General features: G+C 45.7%; 1 protein-coding gene across 28 annotated transcripts in view; it reads left to right on the top strand.

Moving 5' to 3' along the window:
* The window catches only part of ABLIM1 (actin binding LIM protein 1), a 303,758-nt gene that overhangs the window by 175,798 nt on the left and 107,261 nt on the right, over positions 1-20,699 (top strand). For all 28 annotated transcript variants that reach the window (XM_023240969.2, XM_019813866.3, XM_045040719.1 and 25 more), the window contains exons 3-4: positions 4,418-4,601; positions 8,758-8,867. In XM_023240969.2, coding sequence (XP_023096737.1) covers positions 4,418-4,601; positions 8,758-8,867 — 294 coding nt within the window. The remainder of the gene's footprint in view (positions 1-4,417; positions 4,602-8,757; positions 8,868-20,699) is intronic.

Here is a 20,699-nt window from a genome sequence, read left to right as displayed (position 1 = left end):
ACTGTTCTGTTTTCCCCCTTATCTGGCACCTCCTTACTTTGTTCCCCTCCTATTCCATGGGAGGTTTACAAACCAGGCAGCTCTCGTTAATTTTTTTTTTTTTAAGATTTAAGAGCTTAAAACATGCCTGTTACTAATTTCACGGCTTTTATATGAAATTTCTTGGACATACATATTCTTACCCAGTTCATGGGGGTCAGTAGTTTGCAGACAGTGAATTCAAGAGCGGACGATCGACAAGGCACATGGCTGATGGTGGCCATGCCATGCGATGGCAAAGCAGGCAGGGTTCAATGGGGCCTCGACTGGGGCGTGTTTTAAGTAATTGATCATTGAGAAAAAAGCAGTTAATCTCTTTCACTGGCGGCTCCTTTTTAATGAAACGAATCTGTACATTTCCCTGGGCCGATGTTAACTATCAACTAGAACAAAGACAAATCGAGCACCCAACGCTAAAGATCTAAATATATCCTACTGAAGTTTGACCTTCCTAATGGAGACTTTGTGATCATGTCGATGGGAAAGTTTTGCTTTGTGCCATCAGTTAGAAGTATTTGCTAAGCTGTTAGTATGAAACACACGGAAGGGGTCTTAAAGCTTTGGATATTTTTGGTTAGTATATATGCTGTGGAAGCGAGCCCTGGATATTTTTGGCTAAAGAGAGGAATCCCTTTGTCAAAGTGTTATTTTCTTTCCTTTTTTAACTTAATTTTTTCATTGTTATTTTAGAGAGAGCGTGAGCAGGGGAGAGGAGCAGAGAGAAAGAGAAAGAGAAGCAGGCTCCGCGCGTAACGGAACCTGACTAACGTGGAACCAACTATTGCCCTACTGGTTGTTTCCTGTTGTGTTGTGTTTTGTTTGCTCGTACACTGTATTATAAAATTATTTATAATTGGTGAAGGCCAGAATCTCAGTAGTGACAGCAAGAAGCAGAGGAGGGAATGGTTCAAAGGAACATTTTGTTGGGAAAACAAATAGGATTTCGGGGGGTAGTTGAACATTATGGTATTAAGAGTGGAGAATGAACTGGGCTGGCATGTTACTGAAAGGACTAGAAGAACAGAAGGTTATAGAGAGATGACGTAGAAGCAAGAGGATGGACTTTTTTTTTTTTAATGTTTATTTATTTTTGAGGTAGATAATGAACAGGCGAGGGGCAGAGAGAGAGGGAGACACAGAATCTGAAACAGGTTCCAGGCTCTGGGCTGTCAGCACAGAGCCCGACACAGGGCTTGAACTCACGAACCGTGGTATCATAACCTGAGCCAAAGTTGGATGCTTAGCTGACTGAGCCACCCAGGCGCCCCATAGAGTATGTTTTTAAAATGCCAGGCTTGAGAGGCGCCTGGGTGGCGCAGTCGGTTAAGCGTCCGACTTCAGCCAGGTCACAATCTCGCAGTCCGTGAGTTCGAGCCCCACGTCAGGCTCTGTGCTGACGGCTCAGAGCCTGGAGCCTGTTTCCGATTCTGTGTCTCCCTCTCTCTGCCCCTCCCCCGTTCATGCTCTGTCTCTCTCTGTCCCCAAAATAAATAAAAAAACGTTGAAAAAAAAAATTAAAAAAAAAAATGCCAGGCTTGAGATAGGCATGCTGTCCATGCCCACTGGGCAGCGAAAAATAAGGGTCTACAGGCTTGGGGAAGACATCAGAGATAGAGACATTGGTCCTTTGCACAAAGTCGTTGTTGAAGCCTATGAGAGTAGATGAGATCTGTTCCCAGGGTGGCCTTCTTCTAGAGGAAGGAAGTAGCATTCATGGCAGTTACCTGCGTCTAAGGGCCTGGCTAAGGGGACTGAGAAGCTGTGTCAGAGGAGGAATAGCGAGGAAAGACCTTTGATGACCCCTGCCTGTGAGCCTTTCTTCAAATGCTGGTTTCCTTGTGTATAATCCACCAAAACCAATGACACGATTTGTAAGCCAGTTTGGGCCACTGCTTTGAATTTAAGAACTAGGCCATATCAAATCTCAAAGGGGTTCAGAGTTCAATTGTAATTTGGCAACTCTCAACAGAAGTTACAAAGTCATTTTTTAAGACTACATTAGGATTATATCGACTAGGACCTTTAAAGGAGGGTCCGTGTCAGTTTCACAAGCCCATGTGACGTAGAAAGGCTGCACCAAATACAGTGAATTTCTACAACATTTACAAGTAGCTCTGAAGCTATCTCACAATCTGGATTGGCATAAAGATCACCCTGTTGCCACCGGATCTTTCTTTTTATAAAGGATCTGTGAATTTTTATTTTATTTTATTAAAAAAATTTTTTTTTACATTTATTTATTTTTTGAGAGACACAGAGACAGAGCACAAATTGGGGAGGGGCAGAGAGAGAAGAAGACACAGAATCAGAAGCAGGCTCCAGGCTCTGAGCTGTCAGCACAGAGCCCAACGCGGGGCTCGAACTCACAGACGGCGAGATCATGACCTGAGCCGAAGTTGGACGCTTAACCGACTGAGCCACCCAGGTGCCCCTGTGAATTTTTAAACTGCCCAAGGTGATCGGAGGGGAAAATAGAGTTACCAGTAGTCAAAATCATTATTTTGTCACTTCTCATGGCTTTAAGAAATACCCACGTTTGCAAGAGCACGAGAGTCCTCAAAACCGCTGATGCCACTGAGGAGTGACATCGCGGGGAGCTTGCCAAGTTTGATGCCGGATTCAAGTTAATTCACTATGTTCCTAGTAATACCTTAGATACCACGGTTGAAGATTCCTGAAGAAGAATCCAAAGGAGTGAAGATGAGGACTCTTACCATAAAATGCTCTGTCATCTTGGGGGAAAAAAAAGATACGTACGTAGAGCAATATTGAAGAAACCTCTCTGGGGCGTTCTGTGAACCCCGGGATTGTGTTTGTTGCCGTTGAAGGAATTGGCGGTCAGAGTGCAGTCAGTCCATTCCTGAGCTCCTCCCACCCGGAGGACCCGTTTGTTAAGGAAGAAGCAGGTGTGTGAACAGTGGGGGCCCTGGCAGGTTAGAGGAGGCAGCAGGTGGTGAACGAGCTGTTTTCCAGGTGATGTGATCAGAGTCATATTTATAGGGGTGGTCATTTTCAGGCATGATGGACTCAGGCCATCATCTTGGGTTACTTGATTATAAATTGCAAAGAAAGAGGTCGTAGCTGTGGAGTGTTGATGTAAACAAAGGCTGATGATTCCACAGCGGAAAGGTTCTTTGTGGCTTCTGGGTCACCTTGAGAATCTCTAATGGCTCGGAGTAGGAAAGATTGCTACCGGAGGGGTGGGAGAGTAGGCACCATATTCTGGCAGAACCTCGCTGTGCTCAGCACTAGGTCGTCCGGAGGCATTGATGAGTCACGGGAACTAATTAGAGGAACACTGCAGGTGTTCCAGCAGGATTCTCAGGAAAGCAAGTTTAGTGGTCGAGCTCCCCTTCTCCCTGCCCACTGGGTGCCTGTTCCAGCTGCTTGCAGGAAGAATCAGGAAGAATCCGGGATTCTCTGCCTAAGGCCCTTAACTGTATGGAGTCACCCAACCCTGGGCATCGAGAGGTTGAGACTGGAGGTTCCCGGCCATGGCGGCTGCTTCCCAGGCCTTTGACAGTGCAAACTCTTTACTCTCCGGGTCAGCCTTGGGCTTTATTTTTGGACAAGTGGCCGTGCCCTCTTCTGGTCTTGTCTCAACACGCAGGCCACGCCCAAGCCCCTGGCACCCGGGGACCTGCTTCTCTGCACCGTGTCCACGGTCCACAGCTGCGCAAGAGACACCAAAATCCGGACGCAGTAAAGCATTCCCTTTTGTGTGTACTGAGGTCCTGAACGATGGTTTTATCTTGGACATGTTCCCGTTTCTTCCCCCTTTTGCCTGTTCATGTTTATCTCTCCCTATAATATATAAACAATCGACTTATCCTATTTGCCACACAAAGAGAAAATTAAACGTCCAAATTATTCATAGCTGTGGCAAAGTATTTCCAGAGTGTGAAAAAATGGACTCAGACATTTCTGCTACTGCTTTTGGTATGGTGGGAATTTATTACTCAGCCCAGTAATCGTCTTGGCCCAAAGCAAACAGTTGTGTGGGCCAGCAGTGGGTCTCTTTCCTAAATCGCTCTGCCAGAGATACCTTTGTTCCTATTCGAGACAGCGTGAACCAACAGCATCTTTCCATCAGAGACGGATTATCTCTGAATCTTAGACATACCGCACAAGTCGTTGAGACCCAGCCAATGAATTTTACTCGTATGAGATATTCCATCCCTCCCGAAAGGAGGGATACGAAAGGGGAAGGAGGCAGGAGAGAACTCAGAGCCCCACAATAAATAGCTCTTTGTACCAGTCCCCTCCCCTCACCCCAGCCCACTGAGATCATGGAGTAAGTTCGCAGCGCGCAGTGGAAGGCATTTGCTGCCCGGCAGCGTGGCAGACGATGACCAAATGTGAACTTGTCTTTCCACAGTGTGCGGCTGTGACCTGGCACAAGGGGGCTTCTTCATAAAGAACGGCGAGTATCTCTGCACCCTGGACTACCAGAGGATGTATGGGACACGCTGCCATGGCTGTGGGGAGTTCGTGGAAGGAGAGGTGGTCACTGCCCTGGGCAAGACCTATCATCCCAACTGCTTTGCGTGTACTATCTGCAAGTAAGTGGGGGCTCCCCTAACGGAGAAGTGCTGGGTTCTGCTCTTCAGGCCTGGGATATACGCCTCTTGTCTGGAGTTGTACTGTCTTGACATACTCTTTTTCTGATGTATCCTTAAAGCTTTTTAAAAAATCTTCCTATTATTTTATCAGTCTTAGTCAAAAAAGTAATTTAGTTGGGAAACTTTACCCGTGATGTCCTCTGCTAAATAATAGGACTGATTTTAAGGGGCTTGAAGGCAACTGGAAAGCGGCTCTAGGTCTTGAAACTTTTTTACATTTATTATTTTTATTTTTATTTTTATTTTTTTTTTCAACGTTTATTTATTTTTGGGACAGAGAGAGACAGAGCATGAACGGGGGAGGGGCAGAGAGAGAGGGAGACACAGAATCGGAAACAGGCTCCAGGCTCCGAGCCATCAGCCCAGAGCCCGACGCGGGGCTCGAACTCACGGACCGCGAGATCGTGACCTGGCTGAAGTCGGACGCTTAACCGACTGCGCCACCCAGGCGCCCCTTTTTACATTTATTATTATTATTATTTTTTTTTTTTGAGAAACAGAGTGAGACAAAGCGTGAGCGGGGGAGGGGCAGAGAGAGAAGGAGACACAGAATCTAAGGCAGGCTCCAGGCTCTGGGCAAGCGGTCAGCACAGAGCCTGATGCGGGACTCGAACCCACGAACTGTGAGATCATGACCTGAGCCGAAGTCGGACGCTCGACCTACTGAGCCACCCAGGCACCCCTAGGTCTTGAAACTTTTTGAGCAGTGAAAACATTAGGAGGAAATAGCATAACTGCTCAGAAAGATAAAGCTGATTTGGAAGAAGAAGTTCATATGGGTGTGTGTGTGTTTGAAAGAAGTCTCCCTTATAGCGGAGCGAGGCAAACTCTGCCCCGTGTCCCAAATGAGACCCAATACCTGTCTCTGTAAATAAAGTTTTATTGGGACACAGCCACCCCCGTTTGTTTCCAGATGGCTGCTGATGGGCTGTGTTTGGCTACAGGGTCAGAGCTGGGCAGTTGTGACAGACTCCATAGGATCTGCAGAGTCTAAAAAATTATTTGCAATCTGAACTTTCAGGCGGAAACGTTTACCAACCCCTGTTCTCTAGGCTTCTATCACCTGGAAAGGTTAAATCTTAATTGCCCAAACCAGCTTGGTTACAATGATCAGTCAGAGAGAAGAAGGCAAGTATGTGAAGTGTGAGTGGGGAAATGTGGTTTCATCGTTGTGTTGTGTTGAATGCTACACATAATTGAACTTAAGATGACTTTGATTCCTGTGTGAGGAGAGTCACCAACAAGGGTCGGCTACTTTATGGATCGATCCTAGTCGGGCAGCCCCATTCCTTTTAGTGTGGTGTTGACTGCTGTGTGGTCCAGTTCTGTGGCTTTGTTAAAAACTACAGTTCAGAGGAGGTGAATTTGCTTTGTTTGTCAACATTTCAGGTTTCTAGGCCAGAGAGATGTAAACTCTAAAAAAGGTAAACTTAATTTTATATAATTAACCAACAAGGTAATACTCAGAGACAAATCCTAAGATTCAGATGCAATAGTCATGGTGAAATTATCATTGTAACTTTTTATAGCCATCAGTCCATTTCTCAATTATATTTTTTTAAATCCTAATTTTAAAATTCTGAATTATTGGGCTGAAAATTGTTCTGCATTTAATCCAAAGTAAAGTTTCCTCTTGACCTGTCCCTTTTCAGACTGTAGCCCACAGCCTGGTTAAAAGCCCTTGCCTGGCATTTGAGTCCCAAGTTCTGGTCCAGCTTCCTGGGCTGATTTGAGACCTATGTGAATTAACTTTTCCAAGGCAATTGCTTCATCTATAAAATAGGAGGCCGTGATCCGAGTGATCCCCCAAGCTAGGATGAGCGTTGGACTTCTTCTGTGGGGAAGGTCTCTTTACAAATATCTGTTTCTAGCTTCCCCCACGCCCCCCCCCCCCCAACTCTCCTGCTGACTTAGTGCTTTCTGGAGGATTCCCAAGTATGATGTACTCATCCAACTCACCAGGTTGGAAGGCCCTGGCCCAGATACACTCTAAGAGCCCTCCCGATCCTGGCCTTGAGAGATCATTGTTTTAAATTTGGTGATGAAGGAAAAGCATCTATTAGTGTTAGTCCCATCTCTGGACGTTTGAGCCAGTGAACAGCTACTCAATGCTGCTACCGCTGACCCGACAACATTCTACCTGAAGTGGAGGGGCCTCCTTTATGGGTTACAAACTTTAACCCACGTAGCAATTCTGTGAAGTCAGCCAGGAATTAGTGTCCCTGATTATGAGTGCCGCTGAGTGTCGGAGCTTAACGGACGTTCCCAAGGTAACACTGCAAGATTTGAACTCAGGTTTCCTGACTCCAAATCCAGTTCTCTTTGTGTTTACACAGAAGGAAGTGAACCCATGTGGGCAGAGGACCCAGTGGGCAGAAGGGGGCGGTATGCAGATCATTTATAAAATTACAAAGCCCCAAGTTTAACAGACCCGGCCTCATGTTGAGACCTGGACTCGAATGTATCCCCTCGTGGATCCAGGTGGGATTCAAGTCAGAAAATACAAGCTTGGCTCAGAGGCTAGAGAGGCGGCTTAGGGGGCACAGTTTGAGGGGGTGCTCACGCTCAGGACCGTGCATTGCAGGGCCTGTACCTCCTTAAAGCCTGTGCCCCAGGCGCCTCACTGGCCTCACCCTAGGCCTGGCCCTCATCAGAGGCAAAGAACCTGTGCTTGCTTTGATCTGGCCCCCCAACTCCCGATGCCTCGCCCACAGAGCCGACTGGGGGCCTGTTCAGGTTTCATTAATGACGCAATAGGCCCGCTGGCATCTACCAGAGTGCAGTTTTGATTGTTAAAGATAGAGAAGTCCTGAGTTGGATGCCACCTGTACCTGCGGGTGGCCCAGTCTCCCGAGCTGGTCAATCCAGGGAAGTCACTTAACCTCTCTGGGCCTTATCTGAACAATGGAAAGTAACACAGCACCATGAGAGGGGAGGAGACTGCCTCAGCTCAGCACTTGTAAAATGAGGTGGGGGGGGTGGGGAGCGTAAGAACTTACAGCTCTCCACCACGCACCTCTGTGGCGTGGTTTTGAGTCCAGATTTCCTGCCTGTGTGTGCATGACGGTTCATTACCAAGTGTGAGGCAGCCGAAGGGCCACTTAAAGGAGCGATCGCAGCTGTGAAAGTAATATTCCTGTCAAGGAGCTGGAGTTTGTTCTTAAGTAATTGCTCCTGACTCACACATGGGGGGACGTTTTGCTTGGGAGTTTTGCATTTCCTAGCTGACAGAATCACACATTTGAAAACTCCTGTTAATGAAGAGTATCGGCAAATTGCCAATTACACGTAAGCAGGTGTGGAAACTGTCATATACCTATTTGTTAATGACTTTTGTTTTTGAAAAGCTAGCTGCCCGCCGAACTGGCAGGAGAAGAGACTGGTAACATACATGGAGAGGCAACATGTTTGGAAAATGTCTGTTGCTGATAAATGTCTAAAGCAAAAGGAAATTCTCTCTCTGGAAAGAAGCTAACAGGTTGTTGTTTTTTTTTTTTAATTTTTAGAAGCTAACGGTTTTTAAACAAGTATTTACAGCACTGTTGTGTTTCTCCACGAGGCACTGGGTCTCCAGCACTCCAGCTCTGGAGGGAAACATCCAGTTCACCCACTCAGATGTCTAGGACAAAGTCTAGTTGGGTACCATGGCCCCGTAGCTCTAGGGAACTGAAGGAGTTAATGTTTGACCTGTAACCAGTTCTCCTGGGGAGGGGCCTTACGCTTGAATAGGAATTTATGGCATTTAAAATATTTCTTCTTGAAGGATTTTCCATTTGGAAAATGGAAAAGTTTTGTGTGTGTACCTGGCTAGGTGACTTGCTGGAACATCCCTCCACTAATGAGCAGAGGTAAATTATTCCCTTTTACTGTCTGGTTGCCGGTAGAAGCAATACGTTCCCGCTTCTTCTCAAAACGAGGCGCGTTTATTTGTTTGGACCATATCCAGCTGGCTGGCTCGGTTAGGACTGCATTTCAGACATTTTGGCTGGTGCTCCTCAAAGAAATGCATTGGCACCGGAGGGCAGCAAGCCGAAGGAGCAGGGAAGGAAGTTAAATTGCTGGAATAACCTTGAGGGCAATGTCTTTCTGTCTCCAGGCGCCCGTTTCCACCCGGAGACCGAGTCACGTTCAATGGGAGAGACTGCCTCTGTCAACTGTGTGCGCAGCCAATGTCGTCCAGCCCTAAAGAAGCCTCCTGCCCCAGCAGTAAGTGCCCTGGCCACCTGTTGACCTGAGCTCCTCGTAGCTCAAAGGTAGCTTAGGCAAGTGCCTTCCTTTTTCTGAAGCTGCTATAGCTGGAGACAAGCATAGTCGTGTCTAAAGCATTGGCAATCGTAAAACGTGAAGCCTTTGCTAAAACCCATGAGTGAGAAGCATCTCCCTTATTTCAAAGACATAAATAGAACTGGACGTCAAACTGTGCATTTTGAGGGTAAATAAAGGAAAAAGAATGATAAGACTTTACGTGAGAAATGCCCATTCCCTTAGTCTCGGAGGTTGACATGTGCGGACATCTGGTGGCGAAGCGATCGATAGCTCTGTGTGTTAAAGAAGCTGTCCCCAGCGGTGATTTATCCTTACCCTTAATTCTTTATATTTGTTATCTTTAAATATGTATTCACTTAGAGGGTTTCTGACACTTACTCATTGAACAGATAGGTTTTTTTTTTTTAATATTTCTTCACCTTTGTTCATTTTTGAGAGAGAGACAGAGTGTGAGTGGTAGAGGGGCAGAGAGAGAGAGAGAGAGAGAGAGAGAGAGAGAGGGAGAATCCGAAGCAGGCTCCAGGCTCTGAGCTGTCAGCACAGAGCCCGACACGGGGCTCGAACTCACGACCTGTGAGATCATGACCTGAGCCGGACGCTTAACCGACTGAGCCACCCAGGCGTCCCTGAACAGATAGTTTGTTGAGCACCTACAGTGTGTAGTGTTGTTCCCACTGGAGATACAGGCTGTGAACAAAGACTCAGCATCCTTGGGAAGCTTACTTGCCAGCCGGAACGAGCAGACCATAAATGCATACACAAAAATACTTAATATGTGAAGAAAAGGAAAGTAGGAAGAAAAAGCAGGGTAAAGGGGCTGCATTCATAGGGAGTAGTTGGGGGAGACCTCTCTTAAAAACCTAAGGAGTTGGGGCGCCTGGGTGGCGCAGTCGGTTAAGCGTCCCACTTCAGCCAGGTCACGATCTCGCGGTCCGTGAGTTCGAGCCCCGTGTCGGGCTCTGGGCTGATGGCTCGGAGCCTGGAGCCTGTTTCCGATTCTGTGTCTCCCTCTCTCTCTGCCCCTCCCCCGTTCATGCTCTGTGTCTCTCTGTCCCAAAAATAAATAAACATTGAAAAAAAAACAAAACAAAAAACAAAAAACAAAAAAAACCAAAAAACCTAAGGAGCATCTGAAGAAAGTGTGGGAACGAGATACATATGTGTCATGGGATTTATCATTCTTCGTGACGAGGTCTTGTCTGACCTGTGGGAATCTGGAGAAAACTAACTTGCCCCCAATCCTTCCCCCAGCTAACTTCCCTGATAGGCCGGTCACACTATTTCTTCTGATAAATAACATTGGGTAAGTCAGTTAACTTACCTACAATCAATGAACCTCTACCTCTGTCTCCTCCCTGGGACATTAGGAGGTAGACCAGAGGTTTGCCTTAGTTTCTGGGGATTTTGCCAGTCTATGGGAGGTTGGAATAAATTATTCCACTAAGTCCCCCCAGTCTCAGTACATAAGAATGAACTCAGCCACTTCTGGTCTGGAGGAATTCTATGCAATCTATAGCAGGGATTCTAAATCTTTTTGTTAAAGAATAATCCTTATACTTAGAGAAAGAGAGAGAGAGAGAGAGAGAGAGAGAATGAGAATGTTTTGACCAAAGCATTTGCATAGAAATTGGATTTGACCATTGGGAAGAAAGAAGAAAATAAATGTATTAGGGCGTCTGATTCAACACAACCGGATCCTTAGCATGAATTTATATGTCCGGCTGATAAATATTAGCAGCCTGAATAGGACAAGAGCTATAAAGTAGACCCCAGTCTTTGACACCTAGGGGAGTTTGTAGTGCTTCACTCTTCATATCTACCCTGCCCCAAGCAGGTCACTGGGAAGGTTATCTGGGAAGGTCACTGGGAAGGTTATCACCCCGTTACCTGGGAAGGCCTGCTTTGAAAGTGCACTACCAAAAACTTTGGAGGAGTTCTTCAGTCTAGCTAAGAAGCAAAGGATTTGGGGCGCCTGGGTGGCTCAGTTGGTTCAGCATCTGACTTCAGCTTAGGTCATGATCTCATGGTTCATGAGTTCGAGCCCCACATCATGCTTGCTGCTGTCAGCACAGAGCCCGCTTTGGATCCTCTGTGTCCCCCTCTCTCCCTGCCCCTCCCCTGCTCATGCTCTCTCTCTCAAAAATAAATAAACATTAAAAAAAGAGAAAGAAACAGAAATAGATATTTTTCAAGGCCCCTGTCCTCTTTGCCCATGCAATTTGGGAATGGGTTTCCTCATCAGAGTGCTACCAAAATGGTTACTCCAATTTTTATCAAACATGTTTTTGCTTTACCTGTATTTTCTGTCTTATATGACATACATGTTACGCACACAATAAAGAAATAAAAATTCTAAGCGTAAAAATGTATCATACTCCAATTCATTATATCCTTAATGCTAGATGTAATAACAGTTGCTTGTGTGCAAATTGTTGGACAAAATCATATTTTCTCCTTTGCTCTCAAAAGATAAAATCTCTTTTCTGTGCAACTGCCTTGGTCAGAACAGTTTTATTTTCAACAAGTACTGGTCTATTTAGATCAGTACTCAGATAACATTTATGGGGCATGTGGGTGTCTGTTAAAAAAAGAGTTCTTATATATGGATACACACATGCAAAATACCCAAGCTGGGCGGGCACACAAATACTATGGCAAGGGAATTTTCAGCAAGTTGCTGAAATTCACTGGAGCATGCTTGGAAAACACTTGCTTACTCTTTGTAATTCTTTTAAGAATTGTCGTGTACGTTAAACGATCCTGGTGTGACTTTAATTCTTATTTTGAAAAAATTCTTAAATTTGGGGCACCTGGGTGTCTCAGTCGGTTCAGCCTCTGACTCTTGATCTCGGCTCAGGTCTTGATCTCAGAGCCGTGAGTTCAAGCCCCATGTTGGGCTCCACATTGGCCTCTGTGCTGGGCGTGGAGCCTACTTTAAAAAAAAAAAATCTTAAACTGGGCCAATCTCCCCTAAATCAAAGCAAAACATGAAACGCCTCTTTGATACTGTTCACAGAGCCAATGAAGTAGATCAGAGAGCCAAGGTCCTCTTTCCCCTTCGAAATGTTCTTTCAAAAATGAATCTGCTCTTCTGAACTGCAATTTTTATTTCACGATCGGTGGCTGGTTTCCCATCATCACTGAACAGGAGGGGAAAGACAGTGGGAGAGGAAGAGAAGAAGTGAAGGGTGGTCAACAGAAGCGACATCAATGATGCGATGAGAATTCACGCAGAACGATTTCCGCTTGAGCCTCCTGGATAGAGGTGCGGTTTCTGCTACAACCGATGAGGAGACCTTGTCTGCACTGCTCTGGTTTAGAGAGGACTCCCGGTGGCGTGCCCGTGATGTCACGGTGCTCCCGTCCACCTTACGTTCTTCTAACCTTTATATGTGTTTTGTCTACTTCATCACACACTCTCCTGGTACTCACTGTGGATCCGGTAGTGTGTACCTGGTCCACGAATTTTAACTCATGTAATTCTCAGAACCACCCACCAGGTTGGCACTAAAACTAGCCCCTTTACGCAGAGGAAGAGACGAAGGGCCATGGAGGTGAATTTACCCAGGATCGCAGACAGTAAGCAGTGGGGCTGGGTTACAGACCTGGGCTGCCTGGCTCCAGATGCCGTACCGCGTGCCTGATGATATTCCACAGCATGGGCTTCACTCTCTGCTGAGCCTCAAACGATGGCCTGACTCGTCCGTGTGTTTACCTGAGTGTCCTGCCTCCAGGGGCTGTGCGCTTTCTACACGGCACAGCTGCCTTGCTTTCGTAGCCAGGTTTGATGACTGGAAGCCACCAGGAAGTTTTCTGCAGAAGCAAACTACTTCCCTTAAACATGATCGCCCCTGAATTAGCTAAAACTCCTGCGGCATGGCGTCCGGTCTGCTGCAATTTGAATTCAATAAGCAATAAACCTTCCGTACCCTGGAGCGATGGGCAAAATTACCTCAGAGGGTTGTGATGAATGTTAATTAAGTTGTTTTTCCTACTTTAAAAAAATCAATTGCCCATGTCTAGCGGCTCCACACTTTAAAAATAAAAAGTGACGTCCAGGAGACGTTAAGTCCTCCCAGAAGGTCACATGCACTCCACTGAGGCTTAATTTTTCTCCAGCCTTTACGTATTTGCCAGCAGTTGGGGAACTGGGTTCACATGGGTTAAGGAGCCTGTGGGGGGGTGGGGGACGTACGTGTGTGGCATCCTAGAGTGTAGGGAATCGGGTTTGGACCGTCATTTCCCGCACGGCTTCTGTCTATTTCAGGCACCTGAGCAGGAGTGGCTGTTGTCTGCAATGACCTTTTCGATTTCCAAGGGTGTCTGACTAGCATCTGATTGCGTGTGGGTTTGGTGGGTTGACGGGGCGACCACCCCCACGCAAAGGCATGCCAGCCCATCTTCCTCTCTCTCCCCCTCTGCACAGCATTGTCACGATTCCAACTGCAGTAGAGACTTCTACAGGTATCGGAGCAAATGCTCTAGTCGGCCCGAATTTAAGTCATTTCAGATAAAGAATCACCTGCATGTTTTCAAAGGGGAGGAAGAACTTTTCCATTAGTTTACATTTCTGTGCGGTACAGTAGCTTTTGACAGTTGCAAGGTAATTTTTATTTTATCTTAAATTCTCTCCCCCAGATCATCTGCAGGTGGAGTGGGACTTGTCTGCTGAGACACCTAAGAATAGGTCGGGTGGTGATAATCCGACGCTGCCCTCAGACTGCCTGGGTCACATCCTAGCTCTGCCACTTGCTAGCGGTCTCTTTACCTCTCCAGCCTCCACTGCCTTATCTGTAAAATGGGATGGTAATAGTTACCTACCTTATAGGATTAAATGGATACATATATGAAAGTGCTGTTTAGTTATAAGACAATAACCTACTGTTCGGGCATTTATTTTTGAATATTTGTGTCAGACCATCACTACTTTTTGTGACCCTGCTTTTTTCACTCTGGTGTTCATGATATGTCTTTATGTGCTCATTTGATACTTTGCCCCAGTTTAAAAACCAGTGAAGGTCGGAACACAGATAGCCCCTGGATTCTTGGAGTTTGACTCTTGGTGATGTATTTTAGGGCAGGGTCTCCAAAATCAGATCTGCTTTAGACACTGCCTGTCGAGAGGATGTATGGGTTCTGGACATGTGGTGGCTGGTTCTAACCCCTTTCTACCACGCACAGGCTGCGTAGCCTTGAGAGTTCAGTCTCTGCCTCCGTTTGTTTGCCTACAAAACAGGAAACGATAATAGTTCCTTTTTCAGTGGACTGTGCAGATTCATATAAATAGCATGTCTGAAAGATTCATGACATTTAATAAGCTCATCTGTATGCTAACCATTATTCTTTACGGAAGTTACAAGACTAGAACTTGAGCTTTAGAGATATTTAGAGCCAGAAAGGAACAAAAGAAGAGGGCACAGCATAATGGTTAAGAATATGGCCTCTCCACTTCAGAAAGCATGGGTTGGAATCTTCCTCCTCCTTCTGCCTGGCCAGGGAGCCTTGGACAAGTTATTGACATTTTAGAACCTTACTACCCTCATCTAAAAATTGGAAAATAACTACTTCCAAGGGTTATTATGAGAGTTGAATGAAATACTGCAAGAGAGGACAGTCTAAATATGGAGAGGGTTCTTGTAAAACCAGTGCAGGGGGAACCCCAAACCCCAAAGGACTTGTTGTTCTGTGTCCCGAGACATGAAACTGGAAAGATAGAGTGACAGGGCCAGGTCTCGGGAGGCCTTGGGGAGTTTGGCAAGGTGGAACTTCTGAGAATAGTTTTTAATCTAGAGGACGACCAGATGAAAACAATGTTCTAGAAAGATCAGTATGGTAATGGTGGTAGTGCAAAATCAGTGCAAAGTCAGTGCAAAATTATGATTTTGGTATGCAAAATTAATGCCTGGGGATCAGCGATCTACCCATTGATTGTGGGTGGAGGTAATAGCAGGGAACAAAGATGATGAATGTAAATGTCAAAGAACGATACAGGTTGTCACTCATTCAACAAACATTTCCTTGAGTACCAACAATGTTCCACCAGGCAAATTCTTTATTATATAGTTAACATATTACTGTAAGACAGTTGTCCCACCTGAGAAACCAACATTGGGACAAAACCTATTGCATTTTAGTTGTTTAGACGTGTGCCCACCCACCTCCAGCACCAAGATGATGAACTCATTAATACAAGGACCCTATTTTCTCTGTCTTCCACAAGGTCTAGCATGTCAAGCCCTATCTAAGCATCCTGGAAACTGAATCAAAGCCATCTCTTTCTCTAAATGGGCTAAGAACAATCTTCTCTTTTTTAAGGGGTTTAGGTGTTCCTCGAAAAATAATAAAAATCTTACAGAAAAGTGCAAAGAAGGAGATAGAAATCACCTGAAATCCCATCACCTAGAGATCATCTCCACGCATGGATTTTGCTAAGTCCTCCAGATGTGTGCAATTGTACATAAATTTGTCCCATGGCATTTTGTTCACGTGTCTTCTTTTCAAAAACCATTTATTATTTTGGCTGTCACACAAAAGACTGAAAGCCTTGCATTTGCTTAGGCCCCTTGGCAACAGGACTAGCATGCATGTGTCCTGGGCAAAGATGCTTTGCCTCTCTATTATGGCCGTTATTACCGTATATTCCTGCTAGTTCTTTGTATGTTTATCTCTCCCACCAGACTGTGAGCTACTTAATAACAAGGACAGTTGTTTTGTTTTGTTTCGTTTGTTTGTTTTGGTTTTTGGTCCTTATGAATCTCCCTGGGTTCACAGTAAACGCATGAATGTTCATTTAGTGAGTGAATCCATGCCTTCCCTGGGGGGGCTTTGGGAGAGTAAATCTCAGCTCCCAGATCTGGAATGTTGAGTTCTGCCTACTGTTTGAATGAATAAGTGAAATTGAAGACTCGAGATGACTTTTGTGATGTGGTGAAATCATATAGGTACAGCTTGGGTGCATTGGGCAGTAAGGGATAATGGCATGTTTAAACTCACCTTCACGTTCTTATTTATGAGTTTTCTCCCTTGTTTAATAAAAGGGGATGTGGTTATTGCTTCAGATAAATTTGGTGATGACAGTCTTGGGTTCTGGCCCGAGGGGCAGGGGTCTAACCTTGTGTGTCAGTTCCTGTATTGCTGTACTGGCTATGGAGGAGGGTGTTGAGAGAGTTTGGAATGTACATGGTAGCCAGAGGGTCGTCGCAGAGAGGCAAAGTACGTTGCAAAAAGGAACATTAATATTCAGACTTTTTTCAGACTGAAATCTATAACGATTATGAGTCAGACATAAAGATCCCAGAGTGACACATCTTTTCACTTAACCAGAGCCTCGATCATCTTAGTTGTAAGAAAGGAGGAGAAGTCTCTGCTTATTAGGGAATGGGTATACCTTACATGGAAGAAAGCGAAAGTGAATACCAAAAGCATCTTAGCAAATGGAAAGTCAATGACATTTTGTTATTCGCTTTGTTTCAATAGCTATGCCTCTTACATAATAAGATCCACACCTTCTAACAACGTGTCAGTAAAACTAGGATTTTAATGATTGGACCAGCAGTCATTCTTCAGATTCTTTTTAATTTTTTAGTAGCAGTAAAAATCTAGCTGTGTGTACCTAGGGTTGTATGTCCCTATAGATTGTCCCAGAAGGATATTTGAGAAATTGCTATTAGTACTTGTCTCCAGCAGGGGGGGAGGGAAGGAAATTATTTTTACTATATGAAAACAAAAATTGTAACCATGTGTATATCTTATCTATTTAAAACCAAAGTAGAATAAAAAATAAAATAATGCTAATTTTATAAAGTAAATGAAAGACCTAGTCCAGACTAAAGTCTCAGTGCATTTTGCCCTTGCTGTGACCTTCAGTGTGTCTGTATTAAGTGATTGGTCACATAATGAAAGTCCTGAAACAGACATCCTACCCCTTCTTTTTTTCTTCCCGTCTCTGGGAGGGAGTGAATGAGCTGATGTTTGCTAATGAGTATTGAACCTTAGAAACTGACGTGGAACTCAAGTGCGATTTCCTCTTTGGCAGAGCTCCAGTAGGCCGAGTGACTGTAGCCAGTTAAAGATTTATCATAAAACTCTTCACCAGGTTGGGGCGCCTAGGTGACTCAGTCAGTGAAGCGTCCGACTTCAGCTCAGGTCATGATCTCGCAGTTCATGAGTTCGAGCCCCGCATCAGGCTCTGTACTGACAGCTTGGAGCCTGGAGCTTGCTTCAGATTCTGTGTCTCCCTCTCTCTCTCTACCCCTCACCTGCTCTCTCTCTCTCTCTCAAAAATAAATAAACATTAAAAAAAAACAAAACTCTTCACCAGGTTAAAGTTTACAACTAAATTAGGGGAATCAGTACAAAAACAACCCTTCTTGGTACATTTTTAATTGAAGTGCAGTTCACATACCAGAATTCATTTTCATGTGAACATTTTAGTAAACATTTACAATGTTGTACAACCACAACCTCTATCTAGTTCCAAAACATTGTTATCACCCCAAAAGAAAACCCCATATCCATAAAGCAGTCCCATTTCCTCCTCCCAGCCCCTGCCAACCACCAATCTTCTGTCTATTTCTGGATATTTATGGATTCTCAGTATTTCGTATAAATGGAATACCTAAGTGGCCTTTTGTTTCTGTCTTCTCCCACTTAGCTTAATGTATTCAAGGTTCCTACAGGTTGTAGCATTTATCAGTACTCCATTCCTTTTCGTGGCCGAATAATATTCCTTCATGTGGCTAGAACATGATTTGTGTATGTGTGCATCTGTTAACCAGCATTTAGGTCAGATTCATCTTTTTTGGCTGTTATGAATAGTGCTACTGTGAACATACATGGATGATTATTTGAGCTCCTCTTTTTAATTCACGTGGCTCCTTGTACAGTTTTAAGAGGGGTTGGCTGAGGACTGTCCCAAATGTCAAAAACAGTGAATCTCCCCCTGGAGAGTGTTGGGCTGGTGTCCACTAATGTTTCACAGTGTGGCAGGCTGAGGCGTGACCACCGCTGAATGGCCGCAGGGGGCAGCCTTGGTCTGGGGCACCTTGTTTGTTCCCTCTCCTACTCTTTCTTCTTCTTTCCCACTGGTTTTCTTCCTCCATTGCTGGCCGTAACTTGAGCAGAGGACTACTTAGTCCTGCTGGTGGAAGTCTGACCCCTAGTTTTCTGAACCCTGTCTAGCAGAGTATCAGCGGTGCCGAGGACTCAGGTTTTGAACTTCAGACATGTCAGTTCTGTCTTCCTGCACGCATCCGTCTCACCGTTCCCCCTTTGAGGGGTGGCTCAGGGATCGAGCAGTGTTCACAAGGCCTGTCTGGATTATTCACTGTAGGCAGAAAAAACTGCCGCAAGCCCACGGAGCCGAGGGCTGGGGGAGCAGTCATTTACTGTCTCCCGAGGGAGGCCCCGTGGCAAGGATGCCCACTCCACTGAAGCCACGGCCTGAACTCTTTACCCACGCAGGTTGGAAATCGGTATCCTTGAGGCCGCCATGTGACCGTAACCTTTTCCAAGAGCATCTCATGATCGGGTAGTGTTCGGCTCTGTTTCCATGACGCCCCAATTTCCTCTGGCCGTCCCGGTGGCATTTGCAGTCAAAAGAGAATCCTACTCTTGATCTCCGGTGAATCCCGGTGATGTTTGCATCATCAGAAACGATGCGGAGCGACCACGCGAGACAAATGGAGGCTGACAGTGGAGGGGACGGGCCCGAAAAGCAGTGAGCCTTCGGGCCTGTCCTCCACCCACTGGGCTTTTGAAATTGTTAGCTAGGAATTTTGAAGTTGTGAATGTACCGAACAGGGTGATGGTTTACTCCATGAACGTAGCCCCCCCCCCTCCATTTTTTAGTTAGAGTTCTGAAGACGGGCATGGGAACACGCAGACGCTCCGAGTTCTCTTTCAGAGGACCTTAACCTAAAAATTAGAGTAGATGACAAACAGAACTAATGTTTTATGCTCATGTTTTTTATATCCCCTCAAAGAATCTCATCCCATCTCCGGAAAGTACAAGCATGTGATAATTTTTATTCGTAGCTTGGAGAATGGCAGAGGGACTGTTCAGGAGATTGTTATGCAAGGCAGCGGATGTTAACGTCCTAACCAGTTCTAACCAGCTTTCGATACCCTTTCTGAAGTACGTGCTCAGCCTCAAATATGCATGGTCTCAAATATCTGGCATTCTCCCTGTATGTAAGGCACCCGGAGCACTCACCCATGGCAAGCAGGCCACGGGAAGCACAGTGGGAAATAAGGCCCGTTGGAACCAGTGCTGAGCCCGGTGCCGAGGGCCATGGCATGTCTATGGGCCGTTCAAAGCCATCATCCAACGTTTATTTATTTTTGGGACAGAGAGACACAGAGCATGAACGGGGGAGGGGCAGAGAGAGAGGGAGACACAGAATCGGAAACAGGCTCCAGGCTCTGAGCCATCAGCCCAGAGCCTGACGCGGGGCTCGAACTCACGGACCGCGAGATCGTGACCTGGCTGAAGTCGGATGCTTAACCGACTGCGCCACCCAGGCGCCCCTCAAAGCCATCATCCAAAGGCAACTAGCAGAGATTCTCAGACTCTCCAGTCTGATGCTTTCAGGGTGCAGGTCTGGGCTGGTACCAAATCCATGGAGAAGAAAGGCAAACGGTCTGGCTCCTTTGAATTTCCTGTTCAGATCCTGGTCATGAACATGGGAAAAACGCACACCCGGTACTAGGTAGAGGAGAGGGCTTCCTAACCCTGAGAATCCATAACTCCCCGCAAATTCTGTGAGTGCTGGCCTAGGGATCAGAATTGGAAGTTTTCAATGAGTAAATGGTCTGTATTTGTGAAGATTATGGGCCAAGTAACTGAAATTCCTTGAGCATACATGATACCCCGTTTAAAAGAATGAAAGATAGGATTTATAGGACTTGGAAAATGGCTTGCCAGGCCTGCCTTCAGCTTTCCTGAGGAAGGCTGACAAAGTGTTGGTATTATGGCCCATGAAAACGTGTTTTGTTTTGTGGTATTGTTTTCCAAAGACAACAAGAACCTTCACTTAAAATAGCAGGTCCGAGGCTGCTCTGGCTTGTGATGTTTCCACCGTGGCCATCGAGACCGCAAAGGGAACAGCTGACCTAAGCAGGGACATGAGAGATTACGGAAAAGTCCGGTTCAAGGTGACATATTTAGGCAGCACATCACCTCTTAAAATAATTTATTTTTAGAGATTTGAGATGTACATTACTTATGGCATTGAGACCCCTTTGGCCACGGAGTGGCAAGTATGTTGTACCTTCCTGAACTTTCCCACATACCCCCTGCCCCCGCCAGTATTTATCTTATGACCTCATACTGCTTTTTGGTTACTGGCAGCATAGAATTTCAGAAGTCAGAAAGCGCTTTTTATTTTTTTATTAAAAAAAATTTTTTTTAACGTTTATTTTTGAGACAGAGTCAGAGCATGAACGGGGGAGGGTCAGAGAGAGAGAGACACAGAATCTGAAACAGGCTCCAGGCTCTGAGCGGTCAGCACAGAGCCCGACGCGGGGCTCGAACTCACGGACCGCGAGATGGTGACCTGAGCCGAAGTCGGCCGCTTAACCGACTGAGCCACCCAGGCGCCCCCAGAAAGTGCTTTTTAAAACCGATTCTTGAGAAGTGCTTAGCCTAACATGCTCACAGTTTCACCTTGTGTTTGGGCCTCTCCCTGTCCTTTCTTACGGTGACCCCACACCCATGGTATCTGCCATGACATGCTAGAAAAGTCAATTGTGGGCTCATTTCTGTGACTTGGT

The sequence above is a fragment of the Felis catus genome, chromosome D2, assembly GCF_018350175.1.
Source record: "Felis catus isolate Fca126 chromosome D2, F.catus_Fca126_mat1.0, whole genome shotgun sequence".
In the NCBI taxonomy this organism is placed as follows: Eukaryota; Metazoa; Chordata; class Mammalia; order Carnivora; family Felidae; genus Felis; species Felis catus.
Note: the sequence above shows the minus strand (reverse complement) of the source record. Positions and strands in the feature narration are given on the sequence as shown.